This window comes from Sturnira hondurensis, unplaced genomic scaffold, assembly GCF_014824575.4.
Source record: "Sturnira hondurensis isolate 20B ecotype Veracruz unplaced genomic scaffold, ASM1482457v3 Scaffold0005279, whole genome shotgun sequence".
In the NCBI taxonomy this organism is placed as follows: Eukaryota; Metazoa; Chordata; class Mammalia; order Chiroptera; family Phyllostomidae; genus Sturnira; species Sturnira hondurensis.
Genome location: NW_028077910.1, coordinates 9033739 through 9055177, shown reverse-complemented (window position 1 = coordinate 9055177; position 21439 = coordinate 9033739). Strand labels below are relative to the sequence as shown.

The following is a 21439-nucleotide window of genomic DNA, read 5'->3' as shown; positions in this document are numbered from 1 at the left end:
CCATTAAAAAACCACATACTTTAAAACTTTTATCACTTCCTTTTTATAGCTTTATTGACTATCACCAAGTTTCAATATTTCAAATAATTAAATACTGCAACTGGGACATTAAAATACAAACTAATTTACCAAAATAATTGTATTCTGAATATTATGTACAATATTATACATTTTACATTACATAAAGGGTTTTTTATACATAAAGGTAAAATTTGATTTAGGATTCTTAAAAATCCAAAATACATTTGAGGAAACATTCCTATGCTTACATACACAACCACTCAGCTGGGACAATCAAAGCCATACGTGAGTATGGTCACTACAAAATAAAATTACATTCATCCCACAGTGGTAGCAATGGAAATGTTTTTATTAATTTGAGAGTATTACAAAACCACAAACATGAATTACATAACCTAATTTTATATACCTGAAACTCTTTATTCTTGAGACTGAAATGTCTCTATCCCAAGGGAATTTCTTGATTCTTCACTTCTTTAAGTAAGTTTTATGATTCATCATCATTAAAATGTCTATCTGTGGGCACAATGCAGACACAACCCCAGCAGGCAAAAAAGTCACCAAGGTTTATCACACCATTGTACAGTTTTTGAAAAATAATCTTATTCAATTGTATAGCTTGGTATGTCTTCATATTCACACTTGTTGTCCAAGTGATTACCCATTGAGGCACAGAGCTTACCGGGGAAATATATATTACGGTAGGGAATTAGATAATGAAACAAATATCACCAGGTGGCTTTGGGAAAGTAACGGAACGGGTGCTCATGTAGAAAACACCACCCCCACACAGAAAATTAGTTATTAAACTACGTGTCTGTCCTTCCAAAAAGGTTAATGCACTAAGGTGTCACACCTTGTCTGAATACTGAAATACCTAAGTCCAGAACACAGTTACATGAATTTTAGTACTATCTCACTTTTGAATTTAATTCCTTTCAAGAAGAATAGCTGTGCTTTGAAGTAAAGTGAAATATTTTTCTAACTGTTCTAACAAGTCTGAAAACAATGTTGGTTTTCAATGGCTCTTACTCCACAGATACGAAGACTGGTGAAAATTCTACCAGAATGATGCACAAGGACCTCAAAAAGGGGGCAATTAGTCAACTGGCCATTCTCCTTAAAGTCTACACAGCATTTTTGCACTATTCCTTATTTTGAAGTCCTGTATTTTATCAAAGGCAACCAACACAATACCTGGAAACCAGAACAGAGAAAAGAAACAAGCTGAAAAATGTACAAAATCCATGTCCTTTCCAACATTACATATCTTTGAAAAACAAGATTCAGAGCCTAAGATTTGCTTTATTGTTTTTCTTTTTGCTCAGGTTTAGCTTGAATATAAAAGAAGCTCTAACCTAGGTTATCAAAATATATAATTGTATGAGCATTTCTAATATAAAAGTTTAAAAAACCTAAATACATAATTTTTATAATTAAATATCCTAGAGTTCAGTAGGCAGGTTTAGTTTTGAGCAGCTTGTAAGGAATCTGTCGGCTGATTGCTGTCTGTCAGCTGGGGGTGCAGCTACATTTCAGCTCTTCGCTGTGACTTCTCAGCAACAGCAGCCCCGTCGTCTTCCTCCTCCTCCTCCTCCTCGTAGTGTTCTTCTCGGCCTTTGGGGTGTTTGTCAGCTCGAACTTCTCGTTCTTCTCCATCATTGTTTTTCTCATCAGCCTTAAAGTTAAAAATAAAAGCGTTAGGGCACAGAGTTAGTGAGACAAATAATCCCTTCTTTTAAACAAAAAGGTGAGAAGTTACTCATTTTTGGTGGATGGAAAGAAGTGAAAATTAATGTTCTAGTAGGCAACAGTGCTAGTCTTTCCTAATCTTCATTCACACTGTCACAAATTTTCCTAAGTCTAGGGTGACCTGTTAAACTCTGTGGCACCTTAGATGCACTGACTGGTAACTCTCCACTATACACATGTGTCCCCTACACATGCACAAACATGCTGGACAGAAATGCACATTCTACACATACATTTTCATCATTTTCACCATAAGTCTCTTCAGCATTATGCTCCAATTCCCTTTTTTTCTCTTCAGTCAAATCTTCCTGAACCTAAAACAAACCAGAGATACTAGGTGACACTTTCATCATCTAGGCACTTGAAACAACATATTGTGATTTCTAAAAAGTTCACTCAAAGTAGCAGCAACAAAATTAAACTAATAATAAACTTGAAAAAAGATAAAAGCCAAATATTTGACTTGTCTCTTACCTATGAAGAAATGTATACTACACCTGCTACAAAAAAAACCCTTACTCAACTGTCTGCTGTACCTAGAAGCATGCCTGGCACACGGCTTAATAAATACTGTGGAATGAATGAATAAGTGAATCAATGCAAACAAATAACATCTGCTCTGTAAGCACAGAAAACAGACCCCATGACCTATATATAAGATAGGAGAAAACTGAGAAAAAATGTGATATACATATTTATAATTAACAATAAAATTTCTGGCTCAAATATCTAGAACACAGAACACAACCATTTCAATTTCTTCATAGAATAGTTATTAAACTGCCTCAGATCCCTACATCTTTTCAGTGTTCTAACATGACATTTGCTTTAAATAATGTTCTGTAATATACATTATCGCTAGTATGTCATTGATATACCAATTAATTTTCAAAATGCAAATCAAAGAAATCACCCAAATATTTTTGCTAAAATAATCTCTATTTAATGATCACATTCTACAAAATATATGATTTAGAAAAATGTTAGAAGATATTTTCTAACTTAACTATTTTGAAAACCATACCATATGCCAAATAGTTTAAGTCATTTGAATACATTTTGAAAAACTGCTGGCCAGTGATTAAGCATAATGTACTGTCCTGGCACCAAAAGCAAACCTGATCTCTCCAAAGACCGTGGTATAGAGGAAGTCTCCTAGAATAATACATAAAACTACCTGATTTATTAATTTTTTGGTGCGGAGGGGGAGGTGTTAAAAATCCCAGAAATGGGCAAAGAAAGGAAGTATGCAGATGTTCTAATTAAGGACCAAGAAACTAAGGTTTGTCTCGAGATGTGTGGCCAGGTGCAACAGGAATGGACCACAACCTACCTGGGCTGTTAGGGGCCTACAAAGATGGCCTTTCAAAGATGCCCTGGACAGAGCCCCACCTTCACGACCCAGCCCAATGCCACTGGACTCACAGCCCCTCAACTACATTGGCACAAAATAAACTCCTTTTGGGGACAGAGGTATAGAGTGTCTTTTGTATTTACATGTCCTGGTGGGGTGAGCTAGAGAGAAGACACACATTGTACAAGCAGGCTCCACCTGTGTCCGTGACATTGTTCTGCCCTTCATCACAGAACCTCATAACAACATTCCCTGGGACACTGTGATGAAAATGATGAAGCACTTATTTCAAACTATATTAAGTTCTCACTAATTGAAACATCGTTAAATTGCTCAAGTGTCCCGGTCAATTTCAGTGAGTGGATATGTCTTCTATAGCTGGTGAACGCTACACATGGCTTAGCTGGGGTTGGGAGGAAACTACCTTGAAACTGCAGAATGGCAGAAAGGATACATAAGTCAGGGTCAGCACACTTTTTCTGTACGGGGTCTAGAGAGAAAATATTCAGGCTTGCTCGGCCATAAGGTGCAGCAACTCCCCAGCTGCACCACGGCAGTGCAGAAGCAGGCTCAGATGATATGCAAGTAAACACACAGGGCTGCATCCCAAGAAGACCTCACTCACAAAACAGGCCGAGGCCCCCAGTTTGCCAGTCACACGCTGACTATGGGGTCAGACAAACCCAGACTAAAACCTTGGTTCTGCAGCTCTCCCAGCTGTATTAACAATGAGCTCATTTGTTCTTACTCTAAAAATTTTCAAGCACACACACACAAAGAAAATAATTTCATGAACTCCTTAATGGTCATTACCAAGGTTCAAAAGTCATCACAAAGCTGCCACACTTGCATCACCTTTTGCTTTTCTTTATTTTGTGATGAATTATTCTTCAAAATTCTACACATCATATAATTTCATCCCTACCCATCTCAGGATACATCTCTAAAAGCAATGAGCTTTTCTTATGTAACCATAGTGCCATTCAACCACCTGACAAATGATTCCATGGTATCATCTATCGTCTAGTCCATACTTACACTGTCCTGATTGGCTTAGAAATGTCTATTTACAGTTGGTTTGTTCTCGTCACCATCCAAACAAAGGTCACACCTAACTCAGGTTCTCCTCTTTTCTCCTCAGTGTTACTGATTATCCGCTTCTTTAAGGCACCACTTAACTCATTCCTCAGCCCACACATTTCTTATGAAAGTAAGTTAGCTTAAGGCTTGAGTGAATTCACATTCAATTTGCAAAGCAAGGATTTTTCAGAGATGATGCTGTAGACTTCACATTTTCATCACACCAGGAGGTACATTAACATTTGTCCCACACTCAGAATGGCTAGGATTGTTCAGGGAGCCTGATGGTGACAGCCTGACCTCCAAGGTGAAATTCCCCAACTTCCATTCGGTAGTGATATCATTCACTGATGAGTGCTCTTACATCAGTGGCTTTAATTAGGGGTTATAGAAACAGTAACTCTAATTCTATCATTCCTTCTGCATTTACTAACTTCTAACAACTGGCCCATACCCACTACTTAGTTACACGTATGAGGGTATGCTGGGTGTACTTTAAAATAAGACCTCGGTGGGCTCTAGTCACGGTTTGACAAAAACAACCTGTGTGACCTTCAAACATTTAGCTTCGCTTGCTGAAGCTCAAATTTCTTATTTGTAAAATATAGAGTTGGAGAAAATCAGTGCTCAGCAGAAGTACTGGTTTTCATCACTGTGTAGGGTGTGGGGAGTCACAGACCCTTTATGACTCTGGTAAGAAAGTCGTCAGCCAATAGGTATAGGTACACGTAATTTGCATAGAAGTTTCAGCAGGGTCGGACTTCCCAAGTTCCCCCTGCGACTGTCTGTCCTGGGGCTGTGTCTGTAAACAGGGTGCTCCTGCAACACCAGCATCAGCCAGGGGCTTGGGTACAACTCTGACTTCAAGGTCCACCACAGACAAGGTCAAAATCTCCAAGGGTAAGGTAGACCCAGTCTTTGTATTTTTTACACACTCTCCAAGGTGATTCTTCGCCACAGCAAGCACTAAGAGTCACTCGCTTGAGTGACATGGATACTGGCTCGAGTGACAAATATTATGAATTCTTTCTTTTCTTACCTTGGGATATGTTGTCAATATAATCTGAGGTGGGGAGTACTGATTTAAATCCCTCTTTAATTTAGGGAACCCACAGATAAAAAAATCTTACAATTGTTTAGATTTATAAATATATATTATTATTCTAGTAACATATTTTCCATGGTTGGGGCAAAAGTACTGTAATTCCCATTCATCTTAGAGGCATTACTGAAAAGGAAAAAAAAGACATGGACTTTCTAATTTTAAAATGTGCTTGGACTAATAACCAGAAGCCAAATGTTAGCATTTTTTATAATGTAGATACACCAATTATGTCTTCCACATTTGGCCCTCTTTAGTATCCTATTAAAGCTGATACAAACATTTTGTTAAAGACTTCCCAACACTGCTCCTCATTACTCATTTTTGTTCACTGAACTCTGATGTTTTTTAAGCCTTTTAGAAATGGTCCCCACGTGGTGTGGTGAAGTTTAATAAATAACCAAAACAAAACAGATCTACTAAAACTGAGGTGGTCTTTCGCCAGCCACCCCTGTCCCTGTCCCTGTCCCTGTCCCAGTCTTCACGTCTTTCTTTGATCCATCAGCGTTGTCATGGGAGGAGCCGGGAACCAGAAGGCTGAACTGTAAGTAGTCAGGATGGATGGAATGTGACCAAAGGAAGGCCTTCAGCAATGTCGGCTTTAGTGGTGGGCCCCACCCTGCTGGCTGAGCCATGTTTCGCAGGAGAGTTTTTGCCATCTAGACAGCTCCTGACGTGGTGACGCACAGGCCGGCAGTGCCACCGCGGGCTGCCAAGTAAAGAACCGCGTGCTTGCTCTCTTGAGTGTTCACATCAGTCTGTTTTCAGTTGTATTGGGGAAACTGAGCACTTAGCACTTTCGAGCAATCATTCAATCTACGTATTTTTTAACATTTAATTCTAAAGCACACAGAGCTACTTTTTAGGGCAATGTCATAATTTGTCTTGTTTGCTCATAAATAGATAAGCTGCTAAGTTAGCGACATGAGGATGGGCTAAGCATATGAATGTCTTTCCTGCAAACAATCCCAAACAATGAACAGTGAACGCTGGTCCGCAGCCATCCTTTTTCTGTCTTTGAGGGGTGACTAACACCACGGCACTGAGACAAAAGGTGGGGACAGTGCAAATTTCCTAAAAATCACAGTCACCAGTCTGAGGTGCTGTACCTCCCAACAGGCCCTGATTGCCCTAGTGTGATGCACTTCCGCCCAAGGGGCGGGGCACCGGCAGGAGCAGTGGGGCTCACACCCCGGTGGTCGGTTGGGGCAGCCAGGGGACCCTGAGGCCAGAGGGAGATAACAACAATGTGCATTACACAGTATTCTGTAGTTTTCCGTGTCTCACACACAATCACTGACAACAAAATATGCCTTCTCCCATACTCTGACTCCTCTCATTTTCCCCTTTGCCACGCCCTGCTGAGAACTTTGTCTCTAACGTAACTAGTCCTCGAATGGTTTTTGGGAACCACGTTTCTGCATCCTCCTCATGGGGAGAGCTGGGAACTATGGAAAGGGGTGGTAAGACCCAATACCGACCGTCTCAGGAACCACCAGAAAAGGACAACACAGCCTGAATGAGGGACGCTCAGGGGGCACAGAGGACAGTCACTCAGGGAAGAAGAAGGGCACACTGAATTCCCCGGAGAGCTCAGCTCACCGGGCAACAGGCCTAAGGGAGAGGGTGTGGCAACCTGGAGCCTGTGCAAGACGGGTTAGAAAGTGGGCACGGAGATGCTGACACGGGAATCCTGGGCAGGGAACTGGCCAGAGAGAAGCTGGACCAGGGTCTGCTGCAGGGACAGGGAAAGGCTCTCAGTCGGTTCCGCCCACTGGAGGGAGAAAGAGCCCGGCCCGAGGGAGTGGCTGTCATGGGTGAGACTAACCTCCCGCCTGGCTACCATTCTCGCCCCCCCCCGCCCCCCCATCTTTCTTCTTTTAATACTCAATCCCTCCTGGATTACAGGATTTCTCTTCTTTGCCTTAACTGCTCTAACACAGGAATAAAGAAATCATCAGTAAATACTGATCAAAATTTTATGTTTACCCTTCTGAATTTTTAAAGGGAAGCCAAGGTGAACCTCTCTCCTTTTAATCTCTCAAACGACTCCCGGCATCTGTCCTAATAAAATAAAGTAATATTCGTCTAGACATCCTGTTATAAAGAAAAGTCCAGATGAATATCTTTTTCTTGCCAAATGTCTTAATATTCAAGGCTGCTAGTTTCTCTAATGCTCTCTTCTGATAAGACAGTTCGGGGTCTTAATTAGGATGAGGAGAGAGAGGACAGAAAGACCAAGTGTGTCCGAGCGTGCGTGCCTGGAGAGGCAGGCTGCCCACGCTGCTGAGCGCGGCATCCTTTCGTCTTCCTGGTATAAGCACGCATTTTAGCAACGGCTCTGACAGAGGACAAATGCAATAAAAACGAGACAGCAGACCTCGTCAAGGGAACTGTGTGTGTGAGTGCAGCAGCACAGGCACTGTGTGCAGGGTCTCGGGGGGCGGGGTGGTCTGTCCAGGCTGCCAGCTGTCCATCTTCTCACGCGGTGCCCCTTAGGGCCAAAGCCACACACACTAGCAAGATGCCTGGCTGAGAGGCAGCTCTAAAATGGGGATTTAATTTGCTGGACCATTTACTGGTCCAGAGGGAGACTAAACAGGGGGCCCGCGGCCTCATCCATATCTCGTCCCCAGGTACTTCAGTCATCCGTACAGAGAAGTGCGGTGACAGAGCAGCCACAACAACAGCACTCCTCAGTCGGTCACCAAACAGGGCACCACGATGTTCCAAACCTAACTAACAACAATGTGCCTGAAGTTTACAGTAAAAAAGGAAATTAAAGGGACAGGTTCAGAAATCCTACCAAAGTGCATTCCATTCAACTGAGCCCTTACGTACTGTTCCTCTTTTTGTATTGTTAAATTTAATTAAGATACCACATTCTTGGGACCGAAAGGGCTAAAAGTAGAGACCACACGTTTTGTTTTTTAAATGTCTGCAGGGTGTGAAGTGTACCTGGCAGACACTGTGGGGTGCCCCCTGCGGGGCACACACTTGGCCTTGTCCACAGAGAAAGTCCCACGGTCAGGCCAGGCGGCCTGGATGTGCAGAGCTTTGCTGTTCCCTCTCTGATGGGGAAACACACGGGGGAAAATAGCCTCGCAGAGACCACATGCGCCTGGGTCCACTACTGCTGGGAGGCCAGACGTCTTCTCCGTTCACACTTGCTACTGAGAACCGGAGAGAAGGGATTCCATCATGCGCCTATTGCGGTCTTCCAACCCATGTCTCACGGTCACGGTCTATTTCCTCTTGCTAAGCCTCGTCCTGCCTGAACATCTCCATAAAAGGCATATCAGAGCCGAAGCCGCCGAGGTTTGCTTAAGGTCAGTGTGAGGCACCAGCAGTGAGATGGGCCTCCGGCATGTTCCACGGCCCTACCTCCTCCTCGCCCTCCTCCTGGTACTGCTCATCGACATTATCCTCCTGCTGGTCCGGGTTGCCTGCCATCTGTTGGAACAAGAGGGGAGGCTCCGGTTACTGAGCACTGGAGATGTATTTTATAGTGCTCCAAGAACAAGCACGCCACCATGAAAAGTGTACTTTCAATGCATCGGTGGCCAGGAAATAATGAGTAATCATTCCCAACACAAAAAGCCCAGGCTGCCCATCCCTCTCGGAGTGCAGACACATCATTTCATATAATGGCTTGAAAACCAGCCAAAGAGGCAGACCGTCTGTCAGTGTAGGTTATGACTAATCTTTTGCATAAACCAGGCATTTATTAAAATGCCCAGGCTAAAGCCGCCTTCCCCAGAGGCCCCTGCTTACCACCAAGTGCTCCTCCATTTCCGCATTCCCTTGCTTTTCAGGACTTTGCTTCTGCTCTTCATTTTCATCTGGCAAATTTTCTTCTCTCACTTGCTCGGCTTCCTCAAATTCATCTTCGCCTTGATTATTAGGGTCATCTGCTGGGTTTATATCCTCTACAGCTGCCCTCTGTAAAATTTTAATAAAAAGCAACTGCCACTTCGAAATCCAGGATCAAGTTTAATTTCATTTGAAAGGCTACCCACGGGCAGAAAATGAAATCACCCTTCACAGGATGGTGCAGGGCCATCCTTGACAAGACGTATGAGTCCACATCCCACTGTCAAAAGAGAAAACTCCCGCCTTATTTGTCGGGACTGATGAGTCAGAATGAAATATGACTGGCACTCCTTTTCTGTGATTCCAAATTGGTCCTCAAAACTCTACTATCACAAGTAAGGGAGCATAACTAAACAGGCATGGGAAAAATAGTTAACAAAAACCAAGACACCAAGTAGGAGAAATAATTAAAATGGAAGATTCAGATCAGCAAATGGTAACTTCGTGTACTGGTGTGCTGATTTTTATACGGACAAGCTTTCCATATAAAAGCTTTTCACCCACATGTAAGTGGGTGAGAAAGATAAGGCTGACACCAGAAAGGACCAAAGAGGGGCCTGAAAAGGAGACAGGAAGAGGGCTAGTTCAAAAGCAAATGAACAATTTCTAGTACGGATCGCATTTCTCTATAACAAGTACTGTCGGGACCCTGGGAGGTGCCGCGCTGGCCAGGGACAGGAAAACAAGAACCCAGCTAACCCAATCGTTGGCAATTATTATTTTGAAAAATATCTCCCTTGACCATTCCCCTCCTCCCCAGTAACTCTCAGTTCCTGTGTTCAACGAATTCCCTCCATATTACCAACTTTAGAATTATCTCGATTTTCCACTTAAGCTCCCAAAGCGCCTTTCAAAATGAAACATGACCTCATAAAAAATCAGAGATAGAGCCTGAGCTCAGCAGACACTGCGCTGCCCGTGCGAGCTTCCCGGTCACTCCAGTGCCACCAACGGGACACTTAACTGAAGCTGCCAGCGCTTCCCGGAGATGGTGACGCCTCAGAGGAAGATTTAGTCCCCTTCAGCGTTCTCCAGACTTGACTCTACTTCAGTTCACTGCAGAGCCTTGAACGTGTTGGAGGGCTCACTGCGGTCTCCCCTGAATTACTCTCTGTGCATCCCTGGCTGTGGACTTCATTTAAGTGCAAATGACACTTCTCTTGGGAAGATCAGAGAGTGACAAACCTGCACACTAAGCTCCAGTTACTTCACCATCTCTTACATGCATTTTTTTGTGTGTGCATTATCAATAATTCATGTGGAAATAGAAAAAAAGTCACACATTATCTTTAGAAAAAAAAGGACCAAAGCTTTTGTAAAACTTAATAAAAATATATACCCTAGCTCCAACTCTGACCAAGTAATAAATAAGACCTCATGGGCATGGTGGTTATAACCCAGTAAAATAACTAGATGATCCACTATACCTCCCTAAAGTTCAAAAACGGTGAAGGAATTGAGAAGTACAATTTGGGAGTTAGACAGAATAGTCACAGGATGTAAAGTACAGCACAGAGAATATAGTCAATAACATTGTAATAACTACGTACAATGTTAAATGGAGACTAGGTTTATCTAGGTGATCACTTTGTAAGTCACATAAATGTCTAATCACCTGAAACTAATGTAATATTTTATGTCAAATATAACTGAAGAATAGAAAAAACTATTAAAGAAAAAAACAGCCCTGACTGGCATGACTCAGGAAGTTGGGCATCACCCCACACACCGAAAGGTTGCTGGTTCAACTCCTGGTCAGGGCACATGCCTGGGTTGTGGTTCAGGTCCCGGAATGGGAGTATGTGAGGCAACTGACAGACTGTTTCTCTCTCACATCGGTGTTTCTTTTCCTCTTTCTCCTCCCCTTTCCCTCTCTCTAAAAATAATTAAATAAAATCTGAAAAAAGAGAAAAAAGAAATGAAATAGATAAGACAGAAGGACAAGCAGGTTAACAATTTCTAACTAAAAGAAGGTATGGAAAGGAGGCCAATGTTTTCCAGTGTTCTCCAGAACAAGTAAACTGATGTCAGCAAAGATTACATAGTCAAGTAGGCAAAGCACACAGCAGTCCCCAAATGTCACTGACTGAACACTCACCCCTCTCAGCACATTCCCAGTCTTCTGCACACTCACGTTGTTGCTCTCTCATGCACACTCCCTTGCTCTTTCAGTCTCTGGCTCTCTCAGACTCTCCTGGTCTCTATAGCTCTTCATCTTTCCTAAAAACATTTCAGGGCTAGGGGACCCCGGAGCACACCTTCACAGTGCTAATTCCAGGGCTGGTGGGAGAGTGTGTCCCGCCTTCTCTCCACATGAGGGAAAGCTGTCTCCATCAAGGTGGCTTTAAGTAGCCACCAGGAAGACTTTCTCAACAGTAATCAAGGAAGGATATGGAACGCTTTTTCAATCCATAAGGTTGAGACAATATATGCAGGGCCCATAGGACAGCACAGACTAAACTTTATAAATGTGGTGGTTGGTTCACTAGCAAAAGAGGACCAGAGAGCTAAAGTAAGTTGTAAAAATCATCCCCACATAAGCACAAGCCCACACCCACTCAACACGGCTTGCCGTACTCCGAGGCAAGGCCAAGGCCCCAGACCACCCAGCTGAACTGGGAGTCCTGGTCCTTTTTGGTAAACACAACATAGCATCATGATACCTGGGCAATTGTTTCCCTTCGCAAACCATGCATTCTAATCCATGTGTCTATTAAAATGGTCACTGACTATTGGGAACTTGCAGTCACGGGACATATGTGATGCCCCAGCAGGCTGCTCGCCATGCTCAATAATAGTTCATTTTCTTTCTCTGGTTCCTGCTCCAACCCCCACACTTGCCTCCCCCCCCCCACCACACCGTCCTTCAGAATGACTACAGGTTTCCATGCCTTACAATTTTGCCTTTACTTTTTGTAAATTTTAATTCACTAATCTAAGAGAACAAACTCTTTAATGTTTTCCCAGGGCAAATTTTAACCCCTTCTCATCAACCCCGCCCCCCATGTTTTACAGTTAACAACATTGCTCATATCGTATAATCATGCAAGCCATCCTTCTCTGGGGCTGATGAAATAACAGGCCTGTCTGGAGTCAGGGGCACGGTGTCAGGCAAACCTTCAGGTTTCCTCTCTGCCCTGTGGGCTGCCGAGTGTCATGACCAGAAAAGGGGATACTTACGTCCACCTCAGATTCGGGGTCAGCTTCAGGCAGCCCTTGTTCTTGGGGCATGTGTCCATTCTCTGGGTCTTCTTCCCCCTCATCTTGGTGCTGGTTGTCTCTCTCATAGGCTGGCAAAGCAAAGAAATCAACATCAGTCCAGGAGAGCCGGACAGGATTTTTTCCTTTCACAAAACCAAAACCACCACCAGCAGGCTTTTCCAGGGACCCTTTACTCAGTCTCTCCTCTAGTGAGGTTAACTCAAAATAAGGTGCCCGCCTCGGCTTTTCCGAATACCACCGCGTCCTTTCCCCGAGTGTGTGCGGAAGGAGACGTGAGGGTGAGCAGCTGCACTCTAACTCTCTGTGCTTAGAAGAGAGACTGCCAGTGCCTGCCCCTCTGCCCCACTGTGCAAAACAACCACAATCAAAACTCTCTCAGTTAAATCCCAGTCCAGGTTGCTAAAATTACCATCTAATTTTGGGTAGTATCAGAGGAAATAGCAAGGTACCAAGAGAAGAAATGGATACTGTTTCAGGAAATAAAGGGAAGAACAACCCCACGTGTGGACCAAAAACACAAACAGTGCCCACCCTGTGACCTCTGACTCAGAGCGAGGATGACGGCCACGGCACAGATACATCCACATCATACTCACATGGACACTAACCAGCTGCTTTTAGAAAATTTTTTGAGATAGTGAATTTAGATAAGAGCATAGAAGAGAACAAATAACCTTTTTAGTAAGTCGTAAGAGGAAAGGTTACATAGATGGAGAAGATTTAACCTGTGGAAAACAAGGACACGGTAACCTACCATCAGGTTTCAAGTGCACCGGGGGATTCATTAAGTAAAGAAGTGAACAAACCATCCCCTAACCTTTCTGATAAAAGAACAAAAAAGCTTCCAGTGCTGCACAGGGAACATAAGAAAAACAATTTCTTGACTCCGAGGGCTATACAGTATCGTATACAGTATACGGGCTAGAGAGGGAGTTTGGGTGATCCTCCTTCTTCAGACCCCTTAGGAAGGATACATATCTCAGTGTTGTCGGAGAGACGGTTACTCTCCAGTTCTATTATCACAGAAAGAGCCACACTGGATACGTTCCATACCCCACATGCACACTACAATGGCAAGTTACTATCGGCTCAATTTTTGAAAACTTTTAAGGCAATGATCCAAAAGCCTCCAAGGCAAGGAGAAAGCAAAGAGATTTCCCAAAGTCTTAACAGTTCTGGGGTAACATGTCAGAAGTGACTAGCATACACACGTTGAAACTACTATCTCCTTTCCACTCTAAAGTGCTACCAAGGAAACATTTTCTTGGGCAACCGTGTCCATCATTGCGCACTGTCTGGGAGGATGAAGAAAAACACAACCACCGAAGACACACGGAACACAAGTCTCTCCACACGGACTCAGACACGCGTGTAACCCTGAGTGGGCACATATTACCGAGCAGTTTCATCAAAGCATTCATCATCTAAGGGGTCTCACCGCCTCCTTCCTCTTGCACGGCCTGGTCCTCTGCTCCCTGAACGATATCATTATCCACAGCATCGTAATGAGCTTGCTGCCTGCAAGGGGCACAGACATCATCAACTCAGCAACACAATTAAGCAGCACGGCTTGACGTAAGTCATTTATCTTTGAAGACAGTAATAAACTAATTTTTCAACTTTTTTAAGCCATAAAAAATTTTAAAAAACTTAGGTGACTAAGTTTTAATAAAGATCCTGGATATACTTTCAAAAAGATACTTTAGAAAAGATAAACTGCCTTTCAAATGATAAAATAAAATAAAGTTAGCATAAAACCTGCTAGGTTATCCTGAGACCTACACTATCACTTTTAAGCACACACAAAAAGGTTGACTATTTTTAAGATGAAATAACTATTTGGAACTTAATTCTGCCTCAGCTACAGGAGCAATTTGAGTCCCTCATGTTCATGGACAATAAATGCACAAAGCTGTGTTTCATCTGCTTATAGAAACGGGAGGAGGCTCCGTCACATGTAGCAGAGGGGGCTACCGTAGCTGCTCCGGGCGCTGTACTCTCCCCTCCTCCTGTCGGGCCAGCCTCTGCTGGGCCATCTCCTGCGCGAGAAGCTGCTGCTGCTGCTGCTGCTGCTGCTGCTGCTGCTGCCTCAACAAGTGTTCCTGCAGCCTCTGCTGGTGCAGGGCCTCCTGGTGCTCCCTCAGCCGCTGGGCCTCCTCTGCGCGCCTCGCTGCCAGTCTCTGTTGTTCCAGCTGCTCCTCGTAGGGTGATCGGAACTTGGTAACCGGCTCAGCTGAAGAATGTACCTGGGGAAAAATCAGCTGGAGTTGAGCAGAAGCAGTCGGGTCCTCTGAATTCTCCCATTGTTTCTCATGACAGATTCAGGAGGCAGGGATGGTGCATTGACACCCCTCTGTACCTGTCAGGTGAACTGTGAGGAGACCTGGCATTCGAGGGTCACCCGGCACTGCCACTCCCACTTTCCAACTCCCTGTGAGCAGCCCTTAGCTTCTCAGCAACTGACCGCCCGATTTACTGGCTTTAAGGCCAGTTTTCAGTGTGCTCCCTCTTAAAAGGAAGAAGGCAAACAGAAGACATGAATTCTGAACCCTAATCAAACTTCCATTCAAACAGCCCTGCTATAAGTGGGAACTCGGTGACCTCAAACTCACTGGGGCAATTTGTGAGCTTTAGGCTAAAAATCTAGTGCACAGGTGGCAAGAAGCCCAAGGGCCACCTTGTTTTATCCGGACCAGCATCTTGTTTCTACCCAGTGGCAGAGCCAAGCTCCCTGCCCCTAGTTAAAGAGTAGTCACATTTATACAGTCCTAAAATTACATTCGGCCCTTTGAAGGCAACCGAGAAGCTGATGAGGCTGATGTGGCCTCTGATGAAAATGAGTTTAACACCCTGAGGGATTTTAATTAACCCTAGCAATGTCCCAATCTCAGGTGAAACATCACTGAAAGAGTGAAATTTCAGATTAGGGCAGAAAAGCAGAGAACCAATTTTCTTCCAAGAAACAAAGAATGAGTAAGAAGATAGTGCCTTCTGATCAGAAGAAAGTCTGACACAGGAATTCCTAAACTCTGCTTCCCACCATGCTGTCCTCCCCCCCCAGCTGATACAAGTACACTCAGCCAGGAATCACTTTGACGAAAGCCACAAAGGACACAAAACTGGGAGAGGCTTCTTGATGCTAAGTTTGCAGCACTGCAGTACAGCTGCAGAGGGTTCCATACCTACTCAGCCTGAAGTTCCAAGCAGCTTGAAGCCTTGGAAAGTTCAAGGCCAGTAACAGCTTCAGTATCCATGCAAAGACCAGGTAGCCTATTGTTGAGTATCAACTTAGAGACAGGAGAAGAAAGGTGCCTAGCTGCATTCAGTGCTGCTTTACATTCTCTGAAAGTACAGTTGATAAATATACTAATGATTTATATAAATCTTACTTATGTGAGCGGGGCATGCTCAGTCGGGGGAGCTTGGGCAGAGGTTAAACATGCTCAGCTAGTGGAGTGTCCTTAAGCCATGAGATCAGCTTTTTGGTAACTTAATAACCACCTTGAAGGTGAATGGGCAAGAACCAGCACACATCTGACAGTGAACGAACAGGAGGAGACCTTTGATCACAGAAAGTCAGGGGCCCAGGGAGGGGCTCCCCTGTGCTACCCTGTGAAAGGGACATGAGCACATGACCTTTGAACTGTGCACTACGGACCCACGGTGACACACACACCCGCAACTCTGTCCTTTCTCCAAAGATATTTCTTAGGTAAGTGGCTCAGCTATGAACATTACACAAGAAAACTTAAGTCTGTGCATGCCACGTTCAGTGAAATCACTCGCATTCTTATTTCAGACACTGTCATATATAGGGAAGTTTTTTCCTTTAATAGTTGAAAACAAAGCCTTGCATCCTCTCTCACCAGGCCAAACTGAACCAAGGCCCACCTGAGGGGGGTGACCGCCTTCCTCAGCACGAGCAGGCCCTTCCACAAGGTGGGCGTCTTCCTTCCGGTCGCGCTCCTCCTTCCACTCCCGGTCCTGCTCCTCTGGGGACGGGTCGTGCTCCTCCTCGAGATGCTCCGCCTGTCCGACCTGCTCCATCGCCTCCTCCTCCAGGGCCTTCCTGTGCTCCTCCTCCACCTGCTGCTCCTCCGGCTTTCTGGCTTCCTCTTCTTGCTGGCTCTGCTCCGCTGGAGCCTGAAATTCTGCTTCCTTCCGAGGGGGAGGGGAAGGTTTCGTTTCTTCTGTTCTCCCAGGCCCGGCTTCATGCCTCTGCCACACGTGACCATTTCGAGACACCTAGGCCAAACACAGCCCTGGAAATGACACTCTTCTATTTCATAAGCAGGGATGTAATTTATTTACCAACACATCTGTGCCGTTACAACGTAAGCAAAATCCTAGAGTCTAGAAATACAGAGTCCTGACTAAAAGCGCCGCTTCGGTGGAGCCACCGACCTCCTCTCACTGTGTACTCCAACCCCTGAAGCAGAGACAAGGAAAGCAGAGCTCCACCTGGGAGGGGACACGGCCAAAGACCTCCAGGTAAAGCCTGTAAGTGACCGCCTCTCAGCAGGCCTTTCCATCAAAAGCAAGCTGGCCCTTCCTTCCCCTTAGAACAAAAAGGGGGTAAAAACTTGGTGCTGAAACATTTACATACTTTTCTTGAATGTAAATTTTGCCTTAGTAATTGGAAAAGGATGAGATCAAATTGAGGATGAGTCAGGTTTATCTTGTATTAGCTAATAAAAGAATAGACTGCCTTTACTAATGAACATCCACGTTAGCTAAAAATAGTGCTCATTAACCAGAAACAAAACCCTATTCAATGTATTAAAGCAGTGAGTTTTTTGTAAACCAGAGAAAGGCTTTTGTATTTTGTGCTGTTAGTACAGAAAACTGGGAACCTTAGCAACAACACAAAATGATGTGTCTAAAGAGTACCTCTCTTCTAAAATTGACGATTAAATCCACTTTCCCTGTAAGTTTCAGAATTTTTACATGATCTTAGACAAGAAGGAGCAAACAGAGATTATATAACATCAACTGGGGCATTCCCAACACCCTTCCCCACCTTTGTTTATCAGAAAAGATCATTTCTTTGGTCAGACTGCTCTCCCATAATTGAAATAAATGTGAAGGCCTCTCCTTAAATTCACAGGAGTGTAACTGAGAAGATGGGTGGTATAAATAAATAAACCTAGAAGAAATGTCCTTCCTCGGACATTTGAGGAAAACTTTTGGAGATGTACGTGTTACCAGCATCCTCACACACCTGGCGACTGTGACATAACACTGCCCTGGGGTGACGTGAAACATTTCTCTAAAGAGCATGGATTGCTCTCAACCTCCTGTCATTTATCTCCACGATAACCCTGGGCAAAAGCTCAGAGCAGAAAACAACTATCGCCACCTGGCAGGTGGGAAAACTAAAGCTCTGAGATGGTAAAAGATGAGCCTGGTAGACCGTTAGTCAACTAGGGCAGAGAATAAAACCAATATCCCGGGGGGGGATCTGGTTGTGTTTTCATACATTAGTGGTAACCCGAGACCCAGACAAAAAAAAAACAAGGATCCTCGAGGACACAGTCCTGGCTGTGAAGAAATGCTTGGCGAGGGCCGAGGACTCACAGGAAGTCCACTCACATCACTTACTCATTCCCCTGGGATGGGAACTTGGGGGCAAGTCTGCTCAAATGTTCACTTAACGACTTTGCCAGGGGAAACGTCACCGCACTTGCCATTTTTATTACGCCGGTAATTTGCAAAACCGACTTGTAAGAATTAATGATTAGGGTGACACCACTTCTGATGTCCTGTTCATCAGAGACTCTGAAGCAAGGCTTAGTTTTTATGAAGAATGGGAACATAAAAAAGTCGGTGGTGACAACAGCACTCACAGCCTTGGCAGCTTCACAACGGCCTCTCAATGCGGACTCTGGTGTGTTCTACAGGGGCCTAGCCCTGCATCAAATTCAAATATATCATCCACTTTAATATCTGAGTGGGCTGATTATCAATTAGATACTCGTGATCATTTATCGTCTTACTCTAAAAACAAACAAGCAAACAACAACAACAAAAAAAAAACTTACAAAATCCCAGGACACCACAACCCCTTTCAAACAAATAGACCCATATGAATAAAGACAAAGCCACCGTGTCTTTCCCAGGAAATACTGCACTCCTTCTCAAAATGTGCTCCCCAGACCAGCTGAATCAGAAATGCAAATCCTCGGGCCTCACCCCAAATTAGCTGAATTGGAAACCCTGAGCTGGGGTCCAGCAACCTCTGCTTTGACCGCCCTGCTAGGAACTCTGATACACACTAAAATTTAAGGACCGTTGTTCTGCAGGAAAAGCAGTTTACCTGAGGACAGCTTGACAGGGAGAGTGACCTGACCACAGGTCACCAGCCTCTCACCTGCTGTGGCTCTCTGGCTGGGCTCTCCCTTGCTGTGTTGTCACCCAGTGGAGAATGCGCCACCTGCGTGACACTCAGCCGCTCTGGTGGTTCTGCTTTTCGAAAGCTTGGAATCCTGTTCAGAGTATCCTTCAGCTGTTTGTATTCCGCAACTTGAGTCTGCACAGAAATTGCACCATTTGAAAAGGGAAAAAGAGATCACTCATGGATGGGTATTAGGGTTCACTGGAAGAATAAACAAGAGTATTATACCTAAATACAAGTTAGAAAAAAATATGAAGATTGTTTGCATGCATTAGCTAGTCTTACTTGAACATGCTTAACCTTTTTTAAGCACATGCACATTAGAATTTGAATTATAGGAAACAGAAAAAAATATCTAAGACAGATGTTAGTTTCCCATGCTACGTTAAACAAAGTCAGAATGTGTATGACTTCCTAGTATAAATATCACTATTGAAAGACACCTATGCAATTGGTTTTACAGCATCTAAAAATCTATAAAAATTCACATAATTACAAACACAGGTACAGATATCTTTTACCAATATGGTCTGAGCAACATTTTCCAGGGGTGAAGAACCATAAGTTGAGGATAAGGAACCGAACATACAAACACACAAAACCACACAGGCCACCCTATTCCCAGTCGACTTGTGCTCCACTGGGTTCTCTCGCTCCCCCAAACACCTGCAGTGTGGTGCTCTGCAGTGTTTGGAAAGCAATAGCATAGATATGACGTGAAGCTGGGTTTTTACTTCTCAGTCCTGACTGTGCTTCTCTCCTAAAGTGATAAAGGCACTCATGTAGGCATTTAAACAATGTATCTGTGTGTATATGTGGTAGGGCATGTGTGTGTGGAATGCTTTTAATACAAGGAGCTAGAAAGGCAGGAAAGAGTCACACCTCAACCAAGAAAATAGACACTGTGTATACTTAGCTCATCATACGCCTCAACACCGTTACCCTAAGACAAATGGTGTGTGTGCAGACACACAGTTGCAGAAACACAAGGAATACAGAAACCTCATTCTGGACAAGCTTCCCGGATGGGCCGCCTCGCCCTGGTGTGCAGAGCAGATAGGTGCTGCAGACAGAATCGGCCGGTGCTCGTGTAGCTGAAGCTCCCTGCACAGCACCCTCCATCCCCTGGAAGAGGCCCCTTTTGCCTTTTTCTAATGCACGCAAGGTGAAGAGGTCTCGGCTGGCGGAATCTGCCTCCCGGGGTGCTTCTTCGTAATTTGTACAGAGGTGTGTAGCAGGGCTCATGGGTGGCCCTTAGCTCAGAAATCTATCAAAACCTTTGTCAACCAACCTTGGAGGTCAAGGAAGAAAACAATGGATGTCCTCAGAGTGATACTTTTAATATTTTAGGATAAACAGGGAAGAACATACAAACCTTAGTACTAGCCTTTCTTCTTTCCTGTCCTCCTAAATAGATAATCTTTAAAGGAATTAATGCTGTGGCCCTTAAATATTCGTGTGCATTAGGAATCACGGAAGGGTCGAGTTAAAAGTGTAGGCCTCTGGGCCCCCACTCTGGTAGTTAGGGCTCGGTGGGTCTGGGGCAGCTGTGGCGGAGGGCGGTCTGCAAAAACGCCAGCTCCAGTCCAGCGGGACTCAGATGTCAGGAGGCCCCCGTCTCCCAGCGCGTTTCTGGTGTTGGCCCGGTTGCTTTCTTTCCCTTTGACCTCACTATCATTTAGTCATAAATGAGCACAGCACTAGGTAACTCAGTAGGCTGTAAATATTAAATTCTGTATGTAAAATTCTCATGATAATCTCCAATAACTAAAGACTCAAATTCTATTCTGTTCTTGCTTTCTCCTCTCTCAGCTATATTTAAACATGAAATTGTCTCATAAGATGATTTATATAAGAAAAGCAGATGTCTAAACAGTGTTTGTTTTCTAAGATGCAGAGAAAATGTTAATATGGGAATTAGATGTGACAATCTAATTAAGTATTATGCCTAGTGTGGCATAACTACTTTTTTTAAAAAGCAGGACAAACCTGGAGCTTTTTCCCCAAAGAGTCAAATGATATTTAAAGAAATAGAAAAATATATACAGGTTAAGTTTAAAAATTCTTTTTCTACAAAAAAACCCTGTCAGTAATACTTCCAGTGTGCTTCCTACAGAATTTGACCATGGTCATTAAATGAACTATTTTACTTATATTTATCTGGATCCTTAAATTGTTGCTTGGTCTAATATTTATGGCTATTATAGCATGCAGATTATTCAAATTGGTTTGTCACAGTTTTCAGTATAAAAAAACAGCCTCACATGAAATAATATATTACTTAACAAGACATATAATGAAGGTTTTGAATGACATAATCCCTCTGAGATCTCTTTTGTTTAGACATGTGTAAAAAAATCACCATGCAGCTAGTTTTACAGGGAGATACCATGAAATGGGTCTCATGAAAACCACGGACACGCATGGATACTCATGAAAACCGATGCCATGAAAGGGATCCCGCAAATGCAGGCGCTGCAGCCTCGGAGACGGGTCAGGGCCCACCGTGTTAGACTTCTAATAATTTTATAACGAGAAGAAAATAATACATGGTCTCCTGATAAATACAGATGGTCGGTTTTCCCTCTCCCTTTCCTCTTCATCCCTCCAGGAGAAGAAAGGTGAAGACCGGATGATTAGG

At 43.9% G+C, this 21439-nt stretch overlaps 1 protein-coding gene across 3 annotated transcripts in view; it reads right to left on the bottom strand.

The window, feature by feature from the left end:
• Positions 1-377: 377 nt before the first annotated feature.
• Positions 378-21439, bottom strand: part of GOLIM4 (golgi integral membrane protein 4) — a 69717-nt gene continuing 48655 nt past the window's right edge. For 2 of the 3 annotated variants that reach the window (XM_037046594.1, XM_037046592.1), the window contains 9 exons: positions 18775-18933; positions 16296-16649; positions 14379-14650; positions 13843-13922; positions 12363-12472; positions 9084-9251; positions 8694-8762; positions 2007-2087; positions 378-1699 (listed from right to left, as the gene is read on the bottom strand). In XM_037046594.1, the coding sequence (XP_036902489.1) occupies positions 1550-1699; positions 2007-2087; positions 8694-8762; positions 9084-9251; positions 12363-12472; positions 13843-13922; positions 14379-14650; positions 16296-16649; positions 18775-18933 (1443 nt within the window). In that variant the 3' untranslated portion in view covers positions 378-1549. The remainder of the gene's footprint in view (positions 1700-2006; positions 2088-8693; positions 8763-9083; positions 9252-12362; positions 12473-13842; positions 13923-14378; positions 14651-16295; positions 16650-18774; positions 18934-21439) is intronic. The other variant, XM_037046593.1, reaches the window with a different exon arrangement.